Source organism: Equus przewalskii, chromosome 9, assembly GCF_037783145.1.
Source record: "Equus przewalskii isolate Varuska chromosome 9, EquPr2, whole genome shotgun sequence".
In the NCBI taxonomy this organism is placed as follows: domain Eukaryota; kingdom Metazoa; phylum Chordata; class Mammalia; order Perissodactyla; family Equidae; genus Equus; species Equus przewalskii.
The window spans coordinates 27597258-27623763 of NC_091839.1; the positions used below are offsets into that span (position 1 = coordinate 27597258).

Sequence of the window (26506 nt, forward strand, 5' to 3'; positions counted from 1 at the left end):
GTTCACACATATGGCCTCCCTCTCCTAGACCCACCTCAGATGTGGCTAGCCTGTACCTCTCCCCATAGAACTGAGGGTTCTAGATGACTCAAGCACCAGTCATATGCACACCCCATTCCCACCCAGAGAACAGAGACATGAGATGACGAAGCAAATTGTGCTGTCCCTGCCCAAGGGAGCCCAGGGTGGGGGCAGGGGTGCTGCCCAGGGACGTGGGTGCTGAGCTTTGACCCCCACAGCCAGCCTGTGACGGCGAGGAATGCACGGGTCCGGGAGCTCAGAGCTTCCGGCTTTGGGCTCCACGGCCCATAGTCCTTTATTACAGAGCGCGGGTCGCAAGGCCCGGTCCCAGTCCATGATGGGCCCACCTGAGCCTCCTTAGGCTTCAGATGAGGGAAGGGTAGCTCGGAGTGGGGAGCCAGGGACCTGGCCCAGCATGACACTGGGGCAGAGGGAGTAGGGTGCGAGGCGAAGTCCAAGCCACGAATCCTGAGCCCCGGCTCCAACGGTGTGAACGCCCAGTTCAGGCTGGGGATGATCCATTTCTCAGAGCGGGTCGAGTCCCTGACCATCCCCAGCCACAGCCAGCCACCACCGGAAGGGTTCGAGTAGGCAGGAGGATAAGAGTAAGGCGGGCTGGGCCACTGGTCAGGTCTGGAGGAAAGGGTGGAAGCATGGGGAGGGCCTGCGCTCCGGGGAAAGAGTGGTCTGGTGGCGGGAACGTGGTGGAGGCACCACAGCGGGTGTGACTCCGCTGGGCAGGGACGATGCAGTGGGCGTGGCCTAGCCCCACCGGGTGTCCCAGACCCCTCAGAGGGGGAGGCAGACGGTGGGGGGCGTGGTCAGTCACACGGCGGGCGTGGCCAGGCCCCAGGCCCGGATCAGGGCGCCGGGTGCGCAGCCAGGTGGCGCTCGAGCAGCGCACGGTGCGAGAAGACCTTGCCGCAGGCGGGGCAGGGCGCGCGCTCGGGCCGGTGCGTGCGCATGTGCACGTTGAGCGAGCTCTTCTGCGTGAAGCGCTTGGCGCAGACAGCGCACTGGAAGGCGCGCACGCCCGTGTGCGTGACCATATGCTTGAGCAGGTAGTCGCGCAGCGAGAAAGATCGCCAGCACACTGCGCACTGGTGGGGCTTCTCCCCTGCGGGCGACAGGGCGGCCACGCACAAGTCAGCTGGGAAGGAGCCCTGGGGCGCCTTTGCCGGGCAGGGGCTCCCCTCCACTCCCAGGCCAACCAGCAACCACGAATCCTCTTGCCCGGCAGGGACACCCCCTCCACTCCTGGACTACCCCTCACTCCCGTACCTTTCTGCCTAACAGGGACCCCCACATATATCCCAGTATGGGACGCCCCTCTCTCAGACCCTTACTGTCATACAGGGATACCACTGCCTGTCAAGGTCCCCCAACTCCCACAAGTACTCTCCCAGTTGGGAACCCTTCCTGTCTGGGACATCGTTGCCCAACGGGACTAACCACTCAGGTCTCCCCCTACCTCCAGGGACTGCCCCTCCCCCCGCCCCAATCCACACGGGGCCTGGCACAGGGCAGGGCCTCCCCTTCCCCCATTCTTGGCATGCCCATAGAGCATTCTGAACTTATCCTTGGCCACCATTCTGGGGACAATCTGGCAAGGCCCAGCACCCTTACACTGGAAGAGACCTAGGCATACCTTCCCCCCTTCCTCCTGGAAGCCTCTTGTTGCCCAGGACCCCTGCCTGCTGGCCACTATAATGTTCCCGGGGTAACAAAGCAGGCTGCAGCCCCCATCCTGGATCAGAGAAAGGGAGGTGGGCTGTGTTGGCCCCTAAAGTCATCAGGTATTAATAAAAAGTCTCTGTCAGCGGCAGGGGGCTGCAGGGCAGTGCCTGGCAGAGGGTTCCCCAGACCAACCAGGCCTGGCACCTGTTCAGCACCTGGCACCTGTTTGGCTAAGGCCAAACAAAGCTTGCAAATCTTGACTGGTACCCCCCTGGCACCCCCTGCCCTCTCTCCTTGTCCGAAAGGCAGCCAGGTGGAGCTTTGAAACTGTAAATCACACCTCAGTCACTCTCCAGCTCACAACATTGATGATGCCTTCCTCACCATTCACAGTGAAATCCCACATTCCTGGCCCTGCAGAACTCCCCACTCCACTCCCACTGGCCTGCCAACCAAATCTTCACTTTGCCTAACCACATGCAGCTCCGTACCCGTGTCATCCACCTCAGCCCCCAGGGAGCACCCTGCACCCTCCCTGCGACGACACACCCAGGACCTGCCAGGCACCACCTTGGGCCCTCGCTCCACAACCCCCAGCACACCACCCGGGCGCACTCTCCACTTCTCCCCCAGCCACTGAGGACTGGAGCCACCTCCCTGACACAGCCATAGCTGAGGTTCGAGGAGGCCTCCCTTTCCTTCCCCAGCAGCTGTGGGGTCCCCATACTGCAGCTCCATCTCCCTCCTCCAGCCCTGATCAGGCCGCCTCTCTGCCGGCTCCCCCACGCTTTCTCTAGGCCAGGGAACGCCCCCTCCCTTCCATTGGGTCCGTTGGCATTCGGGAAGACCCAGGAGGTTTCCTGAAGCACTGCTCCCCAACCTGGCCACATCTCCCCTGCCAAGACTCCATCCCTCCTGCGCATCCCACACTCCATCGTGATGACCAAAGGCTCCACCACCAGCTTTCCAAAGGTTCTGGGCTGATTCCTGCTCCCCAACGCAGCCTTCAGATTCCCCCTGCCGCAATAAAGCGAGGTAGGGGGGCGGCAGGAGTGTTTGCTACTCCATGTAAGGGGGCTTTCCCCACCCCTACACGCGTCATACTCGGGGGCTCAATTTCCAGACTGCCCTGGGGTCACGAAAGAGCAACCAACCGCGTCAGTGCCCGCTCCCCCTCACGTTTGAATCTCCAATGACCAAGGGGCTGAGGCCCACCCCGGCTCACCCGAGTGGATGAACATGTGCTTGGTGTAGTTTTTCCGCGAGCTGAACGTCTTGCGGCAGTGGCTGCACTCATACGCGGGCGGCTCCGCACCCGGGGCGCGCGCAGGGGTGGCCGACGGGGCGGCGGGCGGGGCCGGAGCCTCCCCGAGAGGCGCGCTGGGGGCCGGGTCCGGCTGGAGTGGCGGGTAGAAGGTGGGCGGGTGCGCAGGGGCCGGCCCGGAGGGCGCAGGCGAGGGTTGCACAGGCGGCCCGGGAGCGCCCAGATGAAAGGGGAAAAGCGCGACGGGCGGCCCCGGGGTCTTCACACCGGGCGTGCGGGGTCCCGACAGGACGCAGTCGGGCGGGGCCGAGGTCTCGGCTGGACAGCCTTCGGCGGTGGTGCCGTCTTCGTCTTGCCAAGCGGAGACGTAGCTGTCGGGGAACATGTCCTCGGCCGCAGAGGCCCCCCGAAGGAAATCTCTCCCGGCGCCGCCGTAGTCAGAGAGGCCGGCGGGCGCAGGCGGCTCCTCGCGCGCGCTGTCACGGGCTGTGCTGAGGAAGCCGGCGGCGCAGTCGGGGAAAGAAGGGGGCGCCTGGCCCTCGCCTGGGCCGCCGCCTTCGCCCTCCTCGCCTTCGGTCTCGTCATCGGTCTCCTCGTCGTCGTCGTCACAGCCGTCGTCTGGGACCGCGGGCAGGGTGGGGTCAGCGTCCGACCCCTCCGCCTTGGCCGGCACCGGGGGCGCGGGCAGCTGCAGGCGCGCGGGTTGGCGCTGCTTGCGGCTATGCGCGACACCCAGGTGGCCTGGGGGTCGCGCGGCCAGCAAGTGGCGCAAGCGGTGGCGCAGCTGCGCAGGTGCGAGCGGCGGGGGCACGGGCGTGGGCAGCGGCACGGGCGCAGGGGTGCCTGCGGCGGGGGCGCGGGCACGGGCAATGATCTGCGTACACTCGTCTATGACGGTCTGGATGCGCAGCACCGACGCGGCCGTGAGCACCTGCAGTGCTTCGCCCTGCGCCACAACCAGCGAGCCACTGTAGAGGAACTCTACGAGCTGGCGCACGGTCTGCGCGGGCACTACCGGCGGCACGCGGATCTCGGAGTGGCCAAGCAGCAGCTTGTCCTGGAAGAAGGGCGAGCCGGCGGCCAACACGCAGCGGTGAGCACGCAGCGAAGCCTCGCGGATGCGCACTGTCACGTCGCAGAAGTGGCCACCCAGCCGCTGCCCGTTGAGGGTCTCAAGAAGCGAGCGAGAGAAGTTCTGCAAGTGGATGTGATGCACCGCCTCTGCTGCCGCCATCTGCACTGGACGAGGGGGTGTGGGTGGGGGGAGGTCAGCCCAGGACCCCCCTCTGCCCCAGCACTGATGTCCCTCAGCCCTCATCGCAGGACAGGGCTCAAGGGCACACCACACCACCAGGCTTTCAGAACCCCAGCCCTCCCTAACCGCCCCTCGAAGTCCTTGGTCCCAACACACAGGACACAGCAGGACTCCCCCTACTCCAGGACTTCTGTAGCTCCCTCCACCTCCGCAGCCCCCAGCGCACCCCTGGGAGACCGTTAGGGATACTACAGGTCTGCCCCCGTCCAGGGCTCAGCTTCCCCTATGGTAGCCTACCCACCCACCCTTCCCCTAACTCCAATATCCATAAGCCTTCCTCATGTCCTACTCCCAGGGAGGCAGGGACCCCTATCCAGAACTGGCTGCCAGCCTCATCCACATCCCACCCGGCTAGCTGTGACTCCCCGACTCGAGGCTTCTTTTGGTCACCCTTTGCCATATCCCTCAACTTTAGAGCATGCAAGGCCCTGTGCAGAACAGGTCTGCTGCCTCAGAACAGGGTTAGGTTGACTAATGAATACCGAGGTCTTTGCAGGGGTCGGTGGCACTACCTGTCTCCTGGGCTTAGCGATTCAGGGTATGCATAGTGACAAGGGGTTGAGAGTGCATTCAGCTTTAGCCTAGCAGGTACCCCACAGGAGGAAAACACATGGTTTCTGGCAGACCCCAGCACGCAGGGAGGTGCTTTTTGGATTCTCAGTGGGACCTATGGGACGCAGGGTGTGAGTGTAGCATGGAGGAGGTTTGTGTGGACTGTGCAGGGGTGTGTAATTGGGTAGGCACGAGTGGAGCAGCAGCCGCCTGGAGGTCAGCATGGCTGAGCAATCCTGACACTTCTCACCAAACTGTGGCCTTGTAATCTGAGCACTGCCCACTCTCTGGGACAGGAAAGAGGAGGGGTGGGGAAGCTGAAAAGCACCAAGCTCACTGGGCCTGTTTCCCCTCTATCAAACAGGGATGGGAGACCTGGCTCATCCTCCACCCAGGCCCCACACACCTCCAGTCTACGGGAGGAGAGTTGGGACATAGGATGCACCCTGGGGCCCACCCACTATCCAACAGCCTGGCTCAGCTAGGGTCACTCAGCCCCAGAGTGAGGCCTCTCTTAATCTTCAGGGTCTAGTGGGGTCTCAGACTCACGCCCTCTGACTCTTTATGCCCAAATCGCCTTTCCCTTGCTAGCGTCAGACCCATCCTTTTCTTGCATGCTCCACTTCTGACTGCTCAGACCACTTTGCACACCTCGCCCGCAGCGGTACCGCTGGCCTACACTGATGCAGGGCCCCCCTCCCGCGCAGTTCCCCACGCGACAGCCAGGGGGAGCCTCTTCAGACCTAAGAGACCTGAGAGATGGGGACCCTCTGCTCAGACCCCTCCTTGGCGAAAGTTAATTCTTGGCAATTCCTCAAACGAGCCAAGTCTGCTCGTGCCGTTACTCTGCCACAAGCACCCTCCCCGTCTTCATTCACCAGCATCCAAAGGCCTCCGATCCGTGCCCGGGCGATGGGGACAGAGACCTGCGCATCGACCTCCGCATCGACCTGCAGGGCTGGAGCCCTTCTCCGACCCACCGCGCCCTGCTCCCAGGCGGGCTCCGACTCCTGTCCACACCAGCAGGGCCTTCTTGGCGCCTCAGAACAGGCCCACCCTCCCAGGCATGGCGCCGCATTCTCGTGCCACGCCTTCACCTGCGCCATGCGCTTGGCTCGGAGCACCCTCTCCCGTACCCTGCGCCACTGCTCACGCCCTGCCCGAGCCCACAGCCCGCTCTCCGACCCGCTCCGGCTGCACCGCCCCGGCCCCGGCCAACCTATTTCCCGCCTCCGTGCCCTTGCCCGCGCCAGGCCCACATCCTACAGCGCCCCCTCCCGTCCGCAGCATGCTTTCCGAGCCTAGCACGGGCGCCCCTCCCCTGGCACGCCCCGGCCTCCCCGCGGGCCCTGCTGCAGGGGGATGCCCGCCCGACCCCACCTCCGGCTCCTCCTCAGGGACCAGGCCGCGCCGCGGCCGTCTCCCGCTCACCACCTCTAAGGCCGCACTTCCGGGCCGCGACGCCCACGGAACCAAAGTGCTCAACCCCTGCAGCGCTAGGTAGCGCTAGGTCGGAGCACGTTTCCGGTGTTTCTATAGAGATAAGCCGCCGCTGCCCGCCCGCACTTCCGGTTCTGGTTAGAGTCGGAACCAAATGCACAGAGGCTGGGGCCTCCTGGCGGCGAGGAAACTCCGGCTAGAGCACGCTTCCGGCGCGGCCATAGAGGGAGGCGGGGGCGGCGCCTGTGTGTCTGTCCGCGGGCAGCGGAGGCGCGGTGGGGAGTGCGCGGGCGTGGGAGAAGGGCTCGCCCCCTGGCCCCTCGGACTCCAGCCCCGCATGGACGCAGGCGAGATACCCCACCGGCGTTTGCGGCCGGAGTGCGGGAGAGGATGCTACCCTCCCCGAGCCTCGGTCCCAGGTTAGATGGGCGGCAGCCCACCCCTCCCCGCCCCTGCCCACCTGCTCAGGGCGAGTGGTGACCACGTAAATAAACGGATGCTGAGCTGGACGCCGTCTGCACGCCACACTCGGGGCCGGGGCTCAGAAAAGAAAGGGCGGCGGGGGTACCTCTGCCAGGAGGGTAGTGAGCAGCCGGCCTCCAAAGACCAGAAGTCACTGTAGGGAACGGAATCTGTGGGAAGTGCTGTTGGGCAGAGGGAACAGCCTTGGTCTGCAAGGGCCTTGAGATGGGGCTGGCTGTCTAGGACGTTCATGAACCGAGCCTTCTAGATGGTGAGGCTGGAGTGGCCTGTTGGCCTGGCCTTATGCTCTACTCGGTGGCTGGAGAGAGGCACCAGGGCCTGGACCTCAAGGTCAGAACATCCCCTGGCATCTCAGCGGACCCCTATGCCTTGTGCGGCAGGTGTGGAGTCCTACTTGAGGAGGAGGAGAGGTCTGACTTCTTAGCCTCCAGTATGGGGACACAAGTGCAGAGTGCCTGCCTCCCACCTTGGCTAGCTGTGTTGTAGATGTGTTGAAGGGAGTGGGGGGAGGGGATTTGCCTGGTGGGGAGCCACCATCCCCATCTGATGGCCCATACCCTGAGGAACCTCATTAAAACCGAAGTCTAATGGCCTTATTGTCCTTGTTCAGAATCTAGGCCCCTGGCAATGGCCTACCTGGCTCACTGGGTCTGCTCTATCCAACTTCAATGACCCCTCTCCTCCCCAATTCCTGTCACTGCTCATTTCTCTCTGGCCTCAGGCTCTTTGCTTTGCCCACCTCGAGGCCAGCCAGTACAGTTCCATTTGTAGCACCCTCTCACACAGCTGAGCTGCCACCACTTCCCCTAGGGACCCTCCCTGACCTCAAGGCCCCCCATCTTCTATCACAGGGCCAGTGAGGGTGGGGGTTCATCTGTGTCCTTCACCTCGACAGACAGCTGCTGCTGCTACAACCCAAACAGGAATGGAGGTGCCAACAGCTGCTTCACCCTACCCTGGGCCTGATTCCATAGGATTCTGGGCATTGTAAATCATCTTGTTGGGGGGGGGCAGAATTCTAAAAATCCCCCCTGTGAAATTCCATGCCTTAATCCTCAGAACTTGTGAATAGTTATAGTACATTGCAGATAGAATTAAGGTTGCTAATGAGCTGACCTTAAAATAAGATGATCCTGGATTGTTTGGATAGGCCCAAGGTAGTCATAAGGGTCCTTAAAGGCAGAAAAGGAAAACAGACTTGAAGTAGGAGGAGGACTCCAGGGTCTTTGAAGGTGGAGGGGGCCATTTGACAATGGATGGGGGGGCTAGAATCTGAGAAGAGCCCGGGACAACAGTCAGCAAGAAAACAGGGACCTCAGTCCTACAACTGCATGGAACTGGATTCTGCCAACGACCTGACTGAGCTGGGAAGCAGATTCTTCCCCAGAGCCTCCAGATAAGAGCCCAGCCCTGCCCACAACTTGATTGCAGCGTTTGTGAGACCTGGAGCAGAGGACACTGCCTGGGCTTCTCCCCTACAGAAGAGTGGGCTAATAAATGCGTGGTGTTTTAAGCCACTGAGTTGGTGGTAATTTAAGTAGCAGTAGAAAATGAATACAGCTGCCAGAGACTGGGGGCCTCCACACAGTAAGTGTGTGATAAATGCCACTGTTTTCCCATCTGATGAATACCCTCCCACTGCTTCTCTCTTGCTGAATGCCTAATTTCTGCCTTACTAGCATTTATCAAGCACTTTGGTGGTCTCATTCCCCCATCCTACAAGCAGAGGGATTGAAGGGGTGAGAGAAGAAACCAACTGTCCAGACATGGCTGGAACAGCATCAGGGTAGGTAGAAAGGCATGTGTGAAGGCTCTGAGGAGGGACGGTGAGGCAGATGAGAGAATTATGAGGCGACTGCTGTGAGGATTGCAGGGGTGGCAGCACATCTGTGTGTTTAAAGAACCACAGGGAGGATAGTGGACCTAGTGGGGTAGCAAAAGCAGGAGGCCCAGAAAGCAGCAATGGCTGCTCAGACCTTGGCAGGAAAGGCCAGAAGGAGACAGATTCAGGGTAGGAAGGAGAGGACATGAGTGGCTTCAGAGAAGGTCTCAGTGGATGAGGATGAGATGGAGGACCTGGCCCAGAAGAGATGTGGGAGGCAGGAGGGAAAAAATCCAAATCCTGACCCTTCTTAGGCTGCAAGAGAGGGAGGAGCTGCAGCCTCCAGCATCACGAGAATTGAGAAAACATCTATTTAGCTTTTCTCTCCAAAGACTGTCACAGTGGTTGAGGGCATTTCAAGGAATAAATAGTGTAGCTGAGGACACAAGTTTAATAAACCAGAGAGGGCCAGCCTAGTGGCATAGTGGTAAAGTTCGCACAGTCCACTTCAGCGGCCCAGGATTCGCAGGTTCAGATCCCAGGAGCAGACCTAGCACCGCTCATCAAGCCATGCTGTGGCAGCATCCCACATAAAATAAAGGAAGATTGGCACAGATGTTAACAGTGACAATCTTCCTCAAGCAAAAAGAGGAAGATTGGCAACAGATGTTAGCTCAGGGCCAAACTTCCTCAAAAAAAAAAAATAATAATAAGCCAGGGAGTGTCTGATGTGGCCTGCAAATATTGAAAATTCCAGGCTAGGTCCAAGAGTCTTGGAGGCTGTGGAGGATGAGAAAGGGCAGGCGACACTGGCTGCCCATGGAGGAAAGAACCTGTAAGGTCACACTGATCACAGACACATGAAAGGAGCAGAAATTGAGCTCCTGAGTGAATGGGCCTTCTCAGCTGGCCCAGGTGGGACCCCACCCCACTCCCACCACAGGTCAGAAGTCAGAAGGTTCAGCTGCTCCCAGCTCAATGAGAGTCCCCAAACTCCCTCCACCCTCCATTACTACTCTGGCATCTCATGCAGGGTCCCTCTCTGTGGCAGCCACTCTCCATGGGTAAAGCCCAGTGCTCAGGTCCCAGTGTCTACAAGTGCAGCCCCATCCGATTATGTCTGGGCTGTGCTAGATGTGGGATGCACGTCCACAAACCCAGGCACACACCTCAGTCTGCCAGGAACCCCAGGGGTCAAATACTAAGCATGTCCCCGGAAAAATGCTTCCCCGTATAAGGTAGGTTGGTGACTGAGGGAGGCCCCTGGCAAGGCAGGTACCAGCAGTGGAGAGTTTATAGCCCTCCTGACAGGACTGAGAGGAAATGGGGAGACCTGTGGGATGGGGGAGGGGCAGTGGCCAGATCTCATTTATGTACCAGAAAGGCCTCAGAGGCCGAAGCCTGGGGAGGGGGCTGGAGGGGAGCCCTGACCCAGGCTCTGGTGGAGCCTACAAAGCAGGTAGGAGCAATGGGTGGGACCAAGCAAGGTGCCTTCAGGACTTACCAAAAAAGAAACATCCGGACAGGGATCAGGGACTGTCTACAAGGGGGTGGGGGTGGAGTATGGAATATTTGCAACAGAGAAGAGAAGAGATTTAATTTGCTTTCATATGTAAAAGACAAAACATCCTTCTAGCCTCATGGACAAGGTCTAAGGAAATCACTAGGGAAGGGGGAGACCTAAACTGAAATAATAATCGTAAGAACGCAACCACCACTGTCATTTCTCTGGGTCCCCGCAATCAAGTGTACTGGGCTCTTGGAATAATTTTGAAAAATTAAAAAACCCAAGAAACACGTAGAACAATTTTGCAGCCACTGGAGCACTCACGTCCCCAAATTAGCAAATGTTTTGTCCTTTTTTTGGTCCTGTTTTTAGTACACTGAAAACAAAATTTAAGTTAAAAACTTTTTTTTAAGTAAAGCTTGTAGGCAAAGGGGAAAGCCCTCAAGATGGCACACCTGGACAGTTCTGTTCCTTAAGGCCTCTTCTTCCATCCCCGGTTTAACCCATCCACTGAAGCCAGATTAAAATGTTGGGGTTTTAAAAAAAAATTTTTTTGATTGGCACCTGAGCTAACATCTGTTGCCAGTCTTTTTTTTTTTCTTCTTCTTCTCCTCAAAGTCCCCCAGTACATAGTTGTATATTCTAGTTGTAGGTCCCTCCAGTTCTGCTATGTAAGACACCACATCAGTGTGGCTTGATAAGTGGTGCTAGGTCTACTCCCAGGATCCAAACCAGTGAAACCCTGGGCTGTCAAAGCGGAGCGTGGGAACGTAACCACTGGGCCACGGGGCTGGCCCCTAAAATGTTTGTTTTAATTAATGTTTCTCAGTCACTTCCTCTCACATCCACTGCTCCTCCATGACATTCTTGCCACCCTGGTCATAGGAGTTGGTGTGGGCTTGACACCAGCAAGTTTATAAGGTTGTAAGGTTGCCTCACCAGCTGGGCAACGGACCCAGTACAGCCTTTCCCCACTCTGGACACCAACTCTCATATAATTCTCCCATTTCAAGATACATACAATCCAACCATTTTTAGTAAATTTACCATGTTGTGTAACCCTCAGCACCCTCCTCTTATAGAACATTTCCATCATCCCCAGTGAGATCCCTCCGCTCATTCACTGTGAGTCCCCATTCCCAGCGCTGTCCTAGGCAACTGCTAATCTAATGTCGCTGCAGACTGGCCTGTGCTGGACATTTCATATCAATGGAATCACACAATATGAGGGAGGTCTTGGCCACTTTGCCTCAGGCTCCCTTGCCACTCAGATGTTGTGAATTTTGTCTGGTTAGATCATTCATTGTCCCTCCTTTTAAGGTAAGGTGAAATTCACATAACACAAAATTAAACATTTTAAAGTGAACAATTCTGTGGATTTTAGTATAGACACAATGTTGTGTAACCATCACCTCCATCTAGTTCCAAAACATTTTCCTCACTCCAAAATAAAAACCTGTACCCACTGGCAGTACCTCCTCATTCCTCCCCCCGCCCCCCAGCCTCTGGCAACCACTACTCTACTTTCTGTCTCTATGAATTTGCATATTCTGGATATTTTACATAAATAGAATCATACAATATTTGTCTTTTGTGTCTGATTTCTTTCACTTAGCATATTGTTTTCAAGGCTCATCCAAGTTGCAGCACTTATTAGTGATTCATTCTTTTTTTATGGCTGAATAAGACTCCATTGTATGGAAATACAACATTTATTTATTCATTCATCAGCTGATGGACATTTGGGTTGTTTCCACCCTTGGCTATTGTAAATAGTGCTGGTATGAACATTTCTGTACAAGGATTTGTTTAAACATGTTTTCTTTTTCTTTTTTTCTTTTCTTTTCTTCTCTTTTTTTTGAGGTAGATTAGCCCTGAGCTAACATCTGCTGCCAATCCTCCTCTTTTTGCTGAGAAAGACTGGCCCTGAGCTCACATCCATGCCCGTCTTCCTCTGTTTTATATGTGGGATGGCTACCACAGCATGGCTTGTCAAGCGGTGCCATGTCCACACCCAGGATCTGAACCAGCGAACCCCAGGCCTCCAAAATGGGACGTGTGAACTTAACCTCTGCGCCCCCGGGCCAGCCCCCATGCTAACATTTGTTATTGTCCTTTTTTTAAAAAAAAATAGCCATCCTAAGTGGGGTATGGATAGGTATTTCATAGTGGTTTGATTTGCATTTTCTTAATGACTTCATAGGCTTATTGTCCAGACCATTTGCATATCTTCTTTGGACCTTCCCTCCTTTTTTAACAGTTGTGTTGAAGTATATATTTATATGCCATAAAATACACCCATTGGGGCCGGCCCTGTGGCTGAATGGTTAAGTTCAAGGGCTCTGCTTCAGGCGGCCCAGGGTTTCGCAGGTTCACATCCTGGGTGCGGAGATGGCCCCGCTTATCAAGCCATGCTGAGGCGGCATCCCATATGCCACAACTAGAAGGACCCACAACTAAAAATACACAACTATGTACTGGGGGTTTTGGGAAGAAAAAGGAGAAATAAAATCTTTAAAAAAAATATACCCATGGCAGGTACCCTTCAAAGATTTTCCCCCTCCCCTTAAAATTTCCTCTGTGCAGTATGCATCCATTTCTGCTCCAGCCCCAGCAGCCACTGATCTGGTGTCTGGCTGGAAATTTACAGTCCCTTCTAAGAGCACTGGTAGAGGATGGTGGACCTGGTTTCTGGCAGGACATCAGCCCTTCTGGATGGGCACACTGGCTGCTAGTCTCCCTCCAACATCCCCTGTAGTTCCCGTGGATGGGAAGTTAGATGTAAAGACTTGTTGGGGGCCGGCCTGGTGGCACAGCAGTTAAATTCGCACATTCTACTTCGGCAGACCAGGGTTTGCCAGTTTGGATGCCGGGTACAGACCTATGCACCACTTGGCAAGCCATGCCATGGCAGGTGTCCCACATATAAAGTAGAGGAAGATGGGCACAGATGTCAGCTCAGGGCCAGTCTTCCCCAGAAAAAAGAGGAGGCTTGGTGGCAGATGTTAGCTCAGGACTAATCTTTCTCAAAAAATAAATTAATTAATTAAATAAAGACTTGTTGGGTTTCAGGCCAAACGTTCTTGGCTAGAACCCCTCACAAGGGGTGTTGAGTGGGTCCTACTGCATTCCTTGGGGGATCTCCACGTCGTTGACCCTAATGGTGGCAGTGGCAACCTGACTGTCCACTACCCACTCACGTGTCCCTCCTCAGACAGCCACATTGACAACACTCCCTCCATTCACCTCATAGTGTACACGACAGATAATCCTGGCCAGCTTAGGAATCTCATTACTGGTTAGGAAATGTTTTCCGAATTCTAACTTTTAATTATCTAAGCAAGAACTGGTGCCATACGTTCCTCTGAAATACAGTTCCCCTTGGGAGGGCAGGATCAGTGCTGAATCCTCAGAGTGAGGGGCTGGCTTAAAAGCAGCATCATATGGTGACAGATGGCCACCTTTTTCTGGCTCTCTCTTTTGAGAACCCTTAAGGACTCATGCATAGAGTGGATTCATTGTGTGTCAGTCAATGACAGTCATTGTTTTTTTTTTAAGATTTTATTTTTTCCTTTTTTCTCCCCAAAGCCCCCGGGGAACATAGTTGTATATTCTTAGTTGTGGGTCCTTCTAATTGTGGCATGTGGGATGCTGCCTCAGCGTGGCTCGATGAGCGGTGTCATGTCTGTGCCCAGGATTCAAACCGATGAAACACTGGGCCGCCTGCAGTGGAGTGCGCGAACTTAACTACTCGGCCACGGGGACGGGGCCAGCCCCAGTCATTGTTTTTTCTGATGCTTGAGTTATATACATCATCAGGCTTGGCTTCTGTGTCCTTCTAACACATTTCTCTCATTCTTTGGGTACTACTTACTTTGGGGCATAACAAGGTATTCCAGGCTCACCTGGGAGTTTCCCCTGTATAGTCCTGGAATCAGTAACGTCTCCCAGAAGCCCTGGTTTCTCTGCAAGGAAAGGGATGAAACTCTGGACTCTGGATGCCTCCTGTCCTTTCCCTGCCTGCCCTCCCTGGGGGCCACAGATTCCCTCGGGAAGGCAGCAGATGGAAGGGGCACCTGCCAAGCCCAGGACTGGGTTGGACACATACAGGCTGTGGCACTCTGGACAACTCCTTCTACTCTCTGGGGATTGGTTTTCCCATCTGTGAAAAGTGGACTGCAGTAGGCGGAAAAAGGGCCCCCAAAGATATATACACCCTAATCCCCGGAACCTGGAAGTATTACCTTCTTAGGAAAAAGAATCTTGGCAATTGTGATTAAAGCTCTTGAAATGGAGAAATTATCCTGACTTATTTGGGTGGACTCAAAATGTAAATTCACATGGATCCTTATAAGAGAGAGGCAGAGGGAAATTTGTCAAAACTGTCTTAGTCTGCTCGGGCTGCCATAACAAAATACTATGGAGTGGATAGCTTAAACAACTGAAATTTACTTCTCACAGTTCTGGAGGCTGGGAAGTCCAAGATCAAGGTGCTGGCAAGGTAGATTTTATCCTGAGACCTCTGATCTTGTCTTGTAGGAAGCTGCAATATTGCTGTGTGCTCACATGATGTCTTGTGACCACAGTAAGCTCTCTGGTATCTTAACAAGACACTAATCCCATCATGAGAACTCCACCCTCATGACCTCACCTAATCCTAATTATCTCCCAAAAGTCCCATTTCCAAATACTATCACATTGGCAGAGCTTCAACATATGTATTTGGGGGGGTGGGATGATACAATTCAGCCATAGCAATAACACACAGAGGGAAAGGCAATATGAAGTTGGAACACAGATTTGAAGACGTTGGCCTTGAAGATTGACGTGATGCAGCCACAAGGCCAGAAACCCCTGAAACCACCAAAAGCTAGAAGAGGCAAGGAAAGATTCTGTCCTAGAGCCTTCAGAGGGAGTGTGGCCCTGCCAACACTTTGATTTCAGAACTCTGCCCTCCAGAACTGTGAATTAAATTTTTGTTTTAAGCCACCAAGTTTGTGGTAATATGTTACAGTAGCCATAGGAAACTAATGGAAGAGCTACAGTGATTTTGAAGGGTATTTAGAGGATCTAGTGCCTTTTCTGCCTGGCTTGCCAGGATGCTTATCTTCTGCTTTCCATCTCCCAGCCATCCAGTCCCTGCCTGAGACCCTTGAAATGGGAATCAGATCATGCCATCTTCTGCTAAAACCTTCCGCTAGCTCATTACAATGAAAGAAAAACCCAGCCAAAAGCCATGTATGGTGCAGCAGCTGTGTTCGTAACAGCACAGGCAGGAGGAAGTCCCAAGCGCAGTCAAGAAGAGAATGTGTAAACAAATGCAGGGTATTTGTCTGACGGTGCCCTACACAAGGACATGGGAGGAACCAAGGCCACACAGCCACACGGATGTGCACTCAGAGAAAGAAGCCAGACACTGATGTGCAAACCCTGCGTGGTTTCGTGAGTAGACGAAGAAAGCTTGTCTGCAGTGGGAGAAGTCAGGATGGCGGGGACTACAAGGGGCATGAAGAGGTTCTGGGAGCCAGAGATGTTCTGTTTTTTGCTATCAGAGCTGGTTACCCAGGTTGCTCATTGTACGTATGATGTGTGTGCTTTTCTCTACATATTATAAGCATTATATTATATAATTATATATCATATCAAAAGGTTGAAAAGTCCATAGAAACAGAAAGCAGATTAGTGGTTGCCAGAGGCTGGTGGGAGAGGGAATGGGGAGTGAGTGCTGATGGCTACAGGGTTTCCTTTTGGGGTGATGAAAATGGTCTGAATCCAGACAGAGGTGGTGGTTGCACAACATTGTGAATGTATGAAATGCCACTGAAGGTACACTTTAAAATAGCTAAAATGATGAATTTGATGTTATATGAATTTTAACTAAATTTTTAAAAAGTTTAAAAAGTAATAGAACTCAAACCTCATCTTGTAGCCTATAAAACTGCCAGGGTCAAGATAGTCATCATCTCCATGAATTTTACACATTTACTGAGTGCCTACTGTGAAGTGGGCCCTGGGCTAGGCATGGACGATGCAGCAGTGAGCACAAACTGTTTGGAAGTCATGTCCTTGTGATTCACTCTAGTTGAAATGTGAAGGAAGAGAAGGAGCCAGCCAGAAAGAGGTGGGGAAGAACATTCTGGGGAGAGGGAACAGCAAGTGCAATGGGAACAACGGGTTGGCCTGTGTAGCTGTGTAGCTGGAGCAGAGCAGTGAGATCAAAATCAGCAGGAACAGACCCCATGACTCTCATCAAAATCTGATTTTTATGTGTGTGGTAAATTACACATAAAACTTTTAATTATTTTGAAGTATACAATTCAGTGATATGAAATACTTTCATGATGTTGTGCAACTATCACAACTGTCTACTTTCTGAATGAAATTTGTGAACATGGAGCAAGAGATTGGAATGACACAGCCACAAGACCTCTCCAGGACGTGGCTCTGGGGGTGACACCCGAAGTTGGATGGAGAGCCAGGTGCGGGTGTAGAGTCTGGGGAAGGAAGAGAGAGAGACGGTGGCTGTCTGCAGGCAGGTGCCCCAAAGGGGCAGTGGGCAGGCCTTGGCTGGCCTGGGTGCAGTCTGAGTGACTCCGACGCTTTGTTTTACCTGGAGCCCCGACTGCAAAGCCAGCATAGAGGCAGTTTCCAGTGGTCCAGAACTCGGAAGGGTGAGATGCTGTAAAGAGCAGGCAAGGAGCACAGGGGATGAGAGTATAAGGTGACACTGACTTTCAGTCTGGCCTACCTTGGGGGCAGAGCCAAGAGGTACTCATGTCCTGCTGTATACCTCTGGACCTGTGAATAGGCTGGCTCCTAAGAAAGGACCTCTGAGAAGCTGGCCCCGTGGCTGAGTGGTTAAGTTTGTGTGCTCCGCTTCAGAGGCCCAGGGTCTCACCAGTTTAGATCCTGGGTGCGGACATGGCACCACTCATCAAACCATGCTGAGGCGGCATCCCACATGCCACAACTAGAAGGACCCACAACTAAAAATACACAACTATGTGCCAGGGGGTTTTGGGAGAAAAAGGAAAAAAAAAAAAGACCTGTGAGCAAGGGTTCTGCCCTGGCCTTGCCCTCCTGTATGTCCACTGTGGCCCAGCCAGTCCTAGGATGCCCCCTTATGCTTCCCTGAGTCTGCCTGAGCCTGGTTTCCAGTTGATCCACCTCCCCCATTGCTGTCTTGGCACTTCCAGAAGCCTTGGTTTCCCCAATTGGACAATGAGGCTGGCAGTGGCCCAAAACCTGGTGGTAAGGGGACACTCCAAGGCCCGCTACTGGCACCTGGTAAGGGGACACTCCACACCCTGTTTGTGTGGCTGCCAGGTACTAGGAAGGAAGGTCCTGGGCCCAGAAGGAGAAAGGAAGGACTGTTTAGAGACAAGAGCATGGGCCTTAGCGGGCTGTTGAAACCAGTTGCCAGAGTCTAGTGAAGGGCCTATAACCAGGGGCAATCAGAGGACGCAACCTATCCGCAGCTAGCTGTCCAGCAACCTCTAGGCACCTCCCACTACTCCTCACTTCCCTGCTCCCTATGTGCCTGGTCTGCCTCAGGGCCTTTGCACTTATTGATTCTGCATGAACTGTCTTTCCTGCAGGTATTTGGGAGCCCCAAGGAGAGTCCTCTCCCACACTCTGTACCATCACCTAGTTATTTTGACTGTCTGGCCCCTCACAACCCCGTGTCTACCTCAGGGGCCAGGTAAATATGGTCACTCCTCCCCACCTCCCTCGGTGACTTTGGGGCCCTGTGTGTGTGGAGGGGGTCGTGAAAAGTGAGCAGGATATATTACTAAAGGAGGCCACACCTCACCCCGCTTACTGCCAGGCAACACTTTCCTTCCCGATTACCAGAGGAAGGAAGCAAGTGTCGGCGGCCAGGCCCCGGGGAAACGACTGAAGGGGCGGGCCCGGCGGCGAGGGGGCGTGGCCCGGTGGAAGCACCGCCGCCGAGGGGTGGGGAGGGGAGCCGCGGGGCGGGGCCGGGCCTCGGGGGCCGCGCCGGGGCTGGAACAAAGGCAGGCGCAGAAACAAAGCCCCGCGGACCCCCGCTGGCCACGAGGGCCACACCCGGCCTGTAGGGCTAGACTCTTCTCGGCCGCCGCACGTGGGCGCCTAGGGGGCTGGGGCAGGGGGAGGCGGCGCCCCGCTTGTCCCGCAGCCCCTATGTGTGCGAGGCCTGGAGAGGTAGAGGCAGGTCTTAGAGCTGGACGCGCCGGCACTCCAGGCTCTCTGCGTCCTCTCAAAAGCTGTTGCCCCGAGCCTCATCCTGGCCTGGCTACCTCAGGACCGAGGAGCCCGGCACAGGGGGCCAAGGCCCAACGCAGGGACCAGCCCCGAGGCACTGGTCCCTCGAGTTTTCTCCTAGTAACCTCAGACAGGATCTCTTCCCACAGACCCTGCTCCCACCTCAGACACGATCCCCTCCCATAGACCCTGCTCCCACCTCAGACACCATCTCCTCCCACAGACCCTGCTCCCACCTCAGACACGATCCCCTCCCATAGACCCTGCTCCCACCTCAGACACCATCTCCTCCCACAGACCCTGCTCCCACCTCAGACACGATCCCTGCCGAGACTCTGCTTCTCCTCAGACAGGATTCCCACAAAACCGCCATGTTTCTTTCAAACAGGATCCCCCCCACCCCCCACAGGCCTGCTCTCCCCCATCTGACAGAATTCTCCCCAAACACTCTGCTTCCTCCCTCAGACAGGGCTCACCTGCCCCCCCATCCTGCTCCCCACTGAGGCAGGATTCCCCTCTTTACAGATCCTGCTTCCTCCGACAGGATTCACTCCCCCGCACCCTGCTTTCCTCCTTAGAATTCCCCCACTGTTAGGTTCAGTTCGCCCACCTGGAAAAGTATGTCAGCGCAGCGGCTGGCTGAAATATGGGAAGGGAAGGCTTGGGGGGCCAGGTGACTCGCTGTTCTGTAGTACTTGGGATCTATTGGACTTAGGCAAGTTTCAGTGTTTCTCATGTTAAACAATAAAAAGGTTAAAACCCAAAAGTCAGCCTCCCGGCTCAGAAGGGCACTTCCTCCTCCAATAGGGACCCTCCGTCCCTCTCCCTAGGCTCCGCCCTCTCTCCTGGACGCTTGTTGACGCAACGACAGATGACTTCTCTTGGCCGGCCTAAGGGGCAGGTATTGAGCTGGAGGAGCGGACCGCTAATACGCATGCGCCGTATCGCGGCCTGGCGAAAGGGTTGGAGGGGGCGCACGCTCCAGTAACGGTGCGCGCGCCCCGCCCGCGACCTAGGTTGCGGCAGTGGCGTCACAGATGCCGCGCTCCTGCCGCACGCTGTGGTGGTGTAGGCGGACCCGGCTCAGGCGCTTGCGTATTCGCGGCTTCTCCAGCGGCTGCCGACCCGGGCCCCGCCCCCGGGTGCAAGGCGCCTAGCGCGCATGCGCGTTGGCGTCGGCGCCAGTTATTTCTGTCCCGCCCCCCAACCGCGGCTCTTTCTGCGAGCGGGCGCGCGGGCGAGCGGTTGCGTGTGTGGTCCGTCGTGTGGGTCTCGGCGGCCGCTGAGGAGGAAGCGCGGGCGTCGGCGGCGGGAGGCGAACAGGCAGCGGGCGGCCAGTAGTCGGCAGCGCCCCGCGCGCAGCGGGCGGCGGCCCAGGCGGCGCGTGGCGGCGCTCGGCCTCGCGGCGGCGGCGGCCCAGCCGTTGGCGGCGAGTGCATCTGCGCTTGCGCGGTGGGCCCCGCGCCCCTCCTCCTCCCTGGGCGCCCCCGGCGGCGTGTGAATGGCGGCCTCGGCGGCGGCGGCTTCGGCGGCGGCGGCGGCCTCGGGCAGCCCCGGCCCGGGCGAGGGCTCGGCGGGCGGCGAAAAGCGCACCGCCACCGCCGCCGCCGCCTCGGCTTCGGTTTCGGCTTCGGCCTCAGCGTCGTCACCCGCGGGGGGCGGTGGTGAGGCCCTGGAGTTACTGGAGCACTGCGGCGTGTGCCGGGAGCGCCTGCGGCCCGAGAGGGAGCCGCGCCTGCTGCCCTGCCTGCACTCGGCCTGCAGCGCCTGCCTCGGGCCCGCGGCCCCCGCCGCCGCCAACAGCTCGGGGGACGGGGGTGCGGCGGGCGACGGCGCCGGTGAGTACGGGCCGGCCAGGGCGGCCCCGCCCCCCGCCCCACAGCGTTTGTCCTAGCTCGGCGCAGGGATTGGGGGTCTTCTCTGCGCGTCGATGGCTGGGGTCGCCCGGGCGAGAGACGATAGGGACCCGGATAGTGCTTGGCTGGATCGGGTCTGAGCCGTCGGGCGCTGAGATGGGGCGTCTGCTTCGAGTTCGATGAAAGAAGGATTTGGGTCCTGCCCCGGGAGCGGGGGTCTGGCCTGATGTGGAGGTTGGGGCCCGGTAGGGAGATGGGGTTATAGTTTGGACGTGAACATGCAATAGTCTTATTTCTTCCTGTTTTTCACAGTGGTGGACTGTCCTGTGTGCAAGCAGCAGTGCTTCTCCAAAGACATTGTGGAGAATTACTTTATGCGGGACAGTGGCAGCAAGGCTGCTACCGACTCCCAGGATGCGAATCAGGTATGTCTTGCTCCATCAACCTTCAGGAGGCCTCGGGCCATGGGGAGGCGGCACCAGCCCAGGAGCATGGTACCAACTCCAGATTTTATTCTCCCCACACTACGAGGCTCTCGTAGGCTGCCTAGTTTAGGTAAAGGCTTAGTTCAGGTTGTGGTTCTTGAGATGTGAATATGCGCCTATTTGGTGGTTCTGTTTTTTTTTTGACTCTTTGTTTGCCTAGCAGTGCTGCACTAGCTGTGAGGATAATGCCCCTGCCACCAGCTACTGTGTAGAGTGCTCTGAGCCGTTGTGTGAGACTTGTGTGGAGGCACACCAGCGGGTGAAGTACACCAAGGACCACACCGTGCGCTCCACTGGTACGTAAGGCTGAGGGAGTGGTCCAGGCTGCCTTCCTATATACGCCCTTAACTGCTTATGGTGCAGGTTGCAAATGGTGGATGCGTCCCAGGGTGCTTCTTTAGGCAGTACTAACAGAAGGGTCTGAGGGCAGAACTCAAAAATGGGGAGGCTGGGGCTGTGGTGTGAGTTTCTGTGGGTCTAGGTGGTCAGAGAAAGGCCACAGGCAGGGGACTGGGGAGTGCACAAGGGACCTGAGTGTGCCGCAGGGGATGTATGAAGAATTTGAGGAAGCTCATCAGGGAAGCCACCAGGCAGGGCATAGGCCCCAGTTTTGGAGGGACCCCTATGTACAGTCAGGGAAACAGGTATTTGGGAAAGGATGTGAGGGGCCTTCTGGACCTGGAGTTCTCTGGCACTTGGTTTAAGGCTCTGTAGGGGAAAGTGACGCCTCTGGGTCACTGTCTTAATAAGCTATGAGGGCCCTTAGAGCATCACTGAGAGTGAGTTCTGGAAGTGTTTTATCTTTGGGTTGTAGGTGTTTTACTCGAAGATCAAATAGGCATGTCCAGATATTTTTGTGAATGTGCTGGCAGTGGTACAGAGAGGGGTTTGGAAGCCTTCTGAGTCTAGCCTGGTTTTCGGTCCAGAACTCCCTGTGAATGGGTTTTTGGTAGTTACAGTGTGGCTCCTTCAGCTCAGAGGTGGGAAGATGAGGATGGAGGTGGTGGCTGTGGAGCATGAGGAGTCAGGAGGGAAGGGCAGAGGTCTGCAGGGTGTCTTGTGTTCCAGGCAAAATTCAGGGTTCAGGAGGGGGTAGTATTGGAGAAGCCAAACACTGGCTGATCATATCTGACTGTAGTGTCTCGGGCTGGGTTGGTGCAGCCAGGTCATGATTGGGATTGGGGAGGAAAGAAGGACTTGTTCCCAGACAGCTTTCTAACGGGGACAGGCGCGGGGGGTGGGAGTCAACATGGTATATTGGTTTTTGGTGGTATTATTCTGAGCACCAGGATACTCCCCTCAAGAGGGGGCTTGATACCTTTCCGAGGGTTCTGGTCTGATGTCTTATCTCTCCCAGCTTGGGAAGGCTGTGCAAGGCCTCTTGTGGGTTGTAAGAAGTCCATGGTCTTCTCTTAGCAGAGGAGAGAGGGGAGGTCACCAGGCCCGGCTCCTGAGGAAATTGCCTGTCTCTAGGCCCTGATTTGCTTTCTCTGCCAGAAAGCAAACATTCTGCATGCTGGGATGCCACAGTAGTCAGAATCCCCTCCCCTTCTGGACAGAAGCTGCTGTGAGTGGAGGAGAAAGGGAGCCCACTGGGGGGTTTGGAGGAGGATCTTTCTTGAATGTCCCTCTGGAGAAGATTCTAGTAGAAGGAACAGTAGAGGGGAGGTCTCTCCTGGTAGAGGTCATCATTCTTACATTTTTTTGTTGTCACTACTAGAAGCTGAAAGGAGGGGGGGGGTTCTCTTGGCCATACTGGGGCAGAGGGTTTTGAGAGCAAGGATCTGGTCTTGTAGGCCTGTGCTTTCCTGGCCACTGCTGCAGGGCCCTCTGGGTTTTCCCAACAGACAGCCCAGGACAGGCAGGAAGTGAGGCCCCAAGCCCTGTCTGCTCTCTGAGTGGCTGAGGATAAGCTCCAGCCTCATGGTTCCTGTTCCTCAGGGCCTGCCAAGTCAAGGGATGGTGAGCGCACCGTGTACTGCAATGTGCACAAGCACGAGCCCCTTGTGCTGTTCTGCGAGAGCTGTGATACACTCACCTGCCGGGACTGCCAGCTCAATGCCCACAAGGACCACCAGTGAGTCCTGAGGTAGGGTGGGTGAGTGGGTGGGTGCTGCCTGTTGCCATGCACAGTGCACAGGACCATTTCTGTCTCTCATCAGATACCAGTTTCTGGAGGATGCAGTGAGGAACCAGCGCAAGCTCCTGGCCTCGCTGGTGAAGCGTCTGGGGGACAAGCATGCAACATTGCAGAAGAACACCAAGGAGGTTCGCAGCTCGTAAGTTGTGGATGCCAGGGTCGTGGAGGTTCCCTGGGTGACCACCTGCCTGACAAGACCTGAACTGACCCACCCTGACTTTCTTCCAGGATCCGCCAAGTGTCTGACGTACAGAAGCGTGTGCAGGTCGATGTTAAGATGGCCATCCTGCAGATCATGAAGGAACTGAACAAGCGGGGCCGCGTGTTGGTCAATGATGCCCAGGTACACTCTCTGTGAGAGGGAGGGTTCCTGGGCTCCCTCTGCTGCCTGCTGATGCCATCCTTGCGTGGAGGGGTCCTAGTGCCTTCTTCTCTCCTCAACCCTGTTGCCTTTCCATCCACAGAAGGTGACTGAAGGGCAGCAGGAGCGCCTGGAGCGCCAGCACTGGACCATGACCAAGATCCAGAAGCACCAGGAACATATCCTGCGCTTTGCCTCATGGGCCCTGGAGAGTGACAATAACACAGCCCTACTGCTTTCTAAGAAGCTGGTGTGTGTTGTGTGGGTGGGCACCCAGGTGGTGGGTTCTAGACGGGTGCCTCCCAGCAGCCTGGATCCCTGTTCACTGCATGTGTACTCAGGCACTTCTCCACCCCCAGATCTACTTCCAGCTGCACCGGGCCCTCAAGATGATTGTGGACCCTGTGGAGCCACATGGCGAGATGAAGTTCCAGTGGGACCTCAACGCCTGGACCAAAAGTGCGGAGGCCTTCGGTGGGTCCTTCTCTGTCCTCCAGCTGTAGCTTGCCACCATCCCAGGCAGTGTGTTATCTTATGCTTATTTTATTGCCTTCCTGTAGGTAAGATTGTGGCAGAGCGTCCTGGCACCAACTCGACAGGCCCTGCACCCATGGCTCCTCCACGGCCTCCAGGGCCCTTGAGCAAGCAGGGCTCTGGCAGCAGCCAGGTGAGCAGGGGAGGGGGACTATGGAGGGAGGAGAGGGATGCGGGGTCCTGTGGGATGCTTGCCCACTGAGGCTTGTTCAATTGTTTTGCCTACAGCCCATGGAAGTGCACGAAGGCTATGGCTTTGGGTCAGGTGAGTGGGTCTGCCTGTTAGGTGGGAGAGTTGCAGTACTCTAGGTCTAGCTCAATCTGCCGTCTCCTCTGTCTTGAGCAGATGACCCTTACTCGAGTGCAGAGCCACATGTGTCAGGGGTGAAGCGGTGAGTGTGGTTATCCTTTGATGGAATGGGGTGGGCATAGGGATGGATGCTCACGCCACGCTGCACCCACAGGTCCCGCTCAGGTGAGGGTGAGGTGAGTGGTCTCATGCGCAAGGTGCCACGGGTGAGCCTGGAGCGCCTGGACCTGGACCTCACGGCTGACAGCCAACCACCAGTCTTCAAGGTCTTCCCAGGCAGCACCACTGAGGATTACAATCTCATTGTTATTGAGCGGGGTGCTGCAGCTGCTGCTGCTGGACAGCCTGGGACTGCGCCCCCTGGCGCCCCTGGGGCCCCACCCCTGCCGGGCATGGCCATTGTCAAGGTGAGCTTGCCCCAAGTGACCCTGGCAGGGAAATGGATGATGTCTGCTGTCCAGGCCTTTACTCTGCTGAACACGCGTCACCTCCTTGCAGGAGGAAGAGACAGAGGCTGCCATTGGAGCCCCACCTGCTGCCACTGAGGGCCCTGAGACCAAACCTGTGCTGATGGCGCTGGCAGAGGGTCCTGGTGCTGAGGGCCCTCGCCTGGCCTCACCCAGTGGCAGTACCAGCTCAGGCCTGGAGGTGGTGGCTCCAGAGGGCACCTCAGCCCCAACTGGTGGCCCAGGTGCCCTGGATGACAGTGCCACCATCTGCCGCGTCTGCCAGAAGCCAGGCGACCTCGTCATGTGCAACCAGTGCGAGTTCTGCTTCCACCTGGATTGCCACCTGCCTGCCCTGCAGGATGTGCCAGGGTAGGAGGCTATGTGGGGTCTGTGTGGGGTGGAGGGCAGGGCCATGTCCTGTGCAGCCCCTCATTCTTTTTTTCTTCCAGGGAGGAGTGGAGCTGCTCGCTTTGCCATGTGCTACCAGACCTGAAGGAGGAGGATGGCAACCTGAGCCTGGATGGTGGTGACAGCACTGGCGTGGTAGCCAAGCTTTCTCCAGCCAACCAGCAGGTGAGAGCAGGGGCCCACTCCCTTGGGGGTTGCCCAGCAGTTTTACTGCCCTCAGCTCACCCTATGGCTCTTGATGTTTCTTGTAATGTTTATAGAAGTGTGAGCGTGTCCTGCTGGCCCTGTTCTGCCATGAGCCCTGCCGGCCCTTGCACCAGCTGGCTACTGACTCCACCTTCTCCCTGGTGAGTCCTGGGACTTGGGAGGAGGGGAGGGCCAGGGGCTGCCTGGTCTCAACTTTGGCCTGTGTCCTTGCCTACAGGATCAGCCTGGTGGCACCCTGGACCTGACCCTGATCCGTGCCCGCCTCCAGGAGAAGTTGTCACCACCTTACAGCTCCCCCCAGGAGTTTGCCCAGGATGTGGGCCGCATGTTCAAGCAGTTCAACAAGCTCACAGAGGTGAGCCTGTGGAGAGTGGGGTTGTGGGCAGGGGGAAGGGAGGTGGAGCGGGGAGAGCTAGGACCCACCCATCGAAATCTGCTTGCCCAGGACAAGGCGGATGTGCAGTCCATCATCGGCCTGCAGCGCTTTTTTGAGACTCGCATGAATGAGGCCTTCGGTGACACCAAGTTCTCTGCTGTGCTGGTGGAGCCCCCGCCACTGAGCCTGCCTGGTGCCAGCCTGAGTGCCCAGGAGCTGTCCAGTGGCCCTGGTGATGGCCCCTGAGGCATGGGCCCCCTGGGCCAGTCCAGCGTGGCTCTATTCTCTGTCCTGTCAGCCCTGCCCCCACCATCCTCTCCCTCTGGTGGCCTGGCTCCCACTCCTTGGTGGCCCCATCCCCCAGCTCCTCACTATATGGTTTTTACTTCTGTGGATTTAATAAAAACTTCACCGGTTCCTCAGGCCTTGGTTGGTGGGGACAGTGGTCCTGGGACCTAGTCTTTGTTTGCATCAGTCTCCCAAGCTGTGATGGGCTGAGTAGGGGTGGAGGCACTTTCCCCTAGCCATGTGGGTGTCCAAGAGCATCCCTCCTGGGCCCTTCCTGATGTTGGGGGTTCCTTGGGTGGGTGGGTGGGAGGGTCACAGGGTGCACACACTGGAGGCTGTTGGGTGCCGTGTAGGTAGGCAGCAGATAGGGTGAAGTCCCAGGTATATTGTTACATGGTGTCCACACTTCCTCAGTGTTTCTTGGAGTTGGGTGTAACCATTTTTCCTTACCAGATAGGGCATCACAGTGAACTAGGTGGGCAGAGACTCCCATTGGGGCCAAGGTGAGCTGGGTACTGGGTACTGTATTCCTGGTGGATAGGACCGCACTCCCGGGATTCTACCCAGGGTATCAGGACCTCACCAACTTGGGGATGATGGTGTTGAGGCCAAGGCATTGGAGGCCCCAAAGGGGTGCTGAAGCAGGGCCTACAGCTGACCTTCAGCTCCCAGGCCCTGAACATCCTGGGTGGGCTTGGCCTGTCCACCCCTGTACCAAACTGGGAAACAGTCCACCCTTCCCTATCCCATAGCCCAGCTGATCT

The 26506-nt window shown here is 56.6% G+C and overlaps 2 protein-coding genes across 15 annotated transcripts; one reads left to right on the forward strand and one right to left on the reverse strand.

The window, feature by feature from the left end:
* Positions 1–284: 284 nt before the first annotated feature.
* On the reverse strand, positions 285–19209 carry ZBTB45 (zinc finger and BTB domain containing 45). 7 transcript variants are annotated; one of them, XM_070558902.1, is made up of 3 exons: positions 18939–19209; positions 2924–4196; positions 285–1138 (listed from the first exon to the last, which is right to left on the reverse strand). In XM_070558902.1, exons 1-3 carry the CDS (start codon positions 19062–19064, stop codon positions 882–884), a joined length of 1656 nt encoding a protein of 551 aa, XP_070415003.1. In that variant the 5' UTR covers positions 19065–19209; the 3' UTR covers positions 285–881. The 7 variants fall into 7 exon arrangements, with proteins under 7 accessions (XP_070415003.1, XP_070415004.1, XP_070415005.1 ...); XM_070558903.1 differs by lacking the exon at positions 18939–19209 and adding an exon at positions 6210–6348; XM_070558904.1 differs by lacking the exon at positions 18939–19209 and adding an exon at positions 6210–6303 and having other exon boundaries at positions 2924–4201.
* On the forward strand, positions 15210–25871 carry TRIM28 (tripartite motif containing 28). Of its 8 annotated transcripts, none has more exons than XM_070558874.1 (18): positions 15210–15657; positions 17680–17783; positions 20497–20609; positions 20833–20965; positions 22611–22746; positions 22832–22948; positions 23038–23152; positions 23274–23420; positions 23530–23644; positions 23731–23837; positions 23933–23969; positions 24051–24096; positions 24169–24421; positions 24513–24832; positions 24913–25036; positions 25132–25218; positions 25296–25433; positions 25524–25871. In XM_070558874.1, exons 1-18 carry the CDS (start codon positions 15470–15472, stop codon positions 25698–25700), a joined length of 2457 nt encoding a protein of 818 aa, XP_070414975.1. In that variant the 5' UTR covers positions 15210–15469; the 3' UTR covers positions 25701–25871. The 8 variants fall into 8 exon arrangements, with proteins under 8 accessions (XP_070414975.1, XP_070414980.1, XP_070414978.1 ...); XM_070558877.1 differs by having other exon boundaries at positions 15439–15523; XM_070558873.1 differs by having other exon boundaries at positions 15455–15657; positions 20830–20965.
* The last annotated feature ends 635 nt before the right edge of the window (positions 25872–26506 follow it).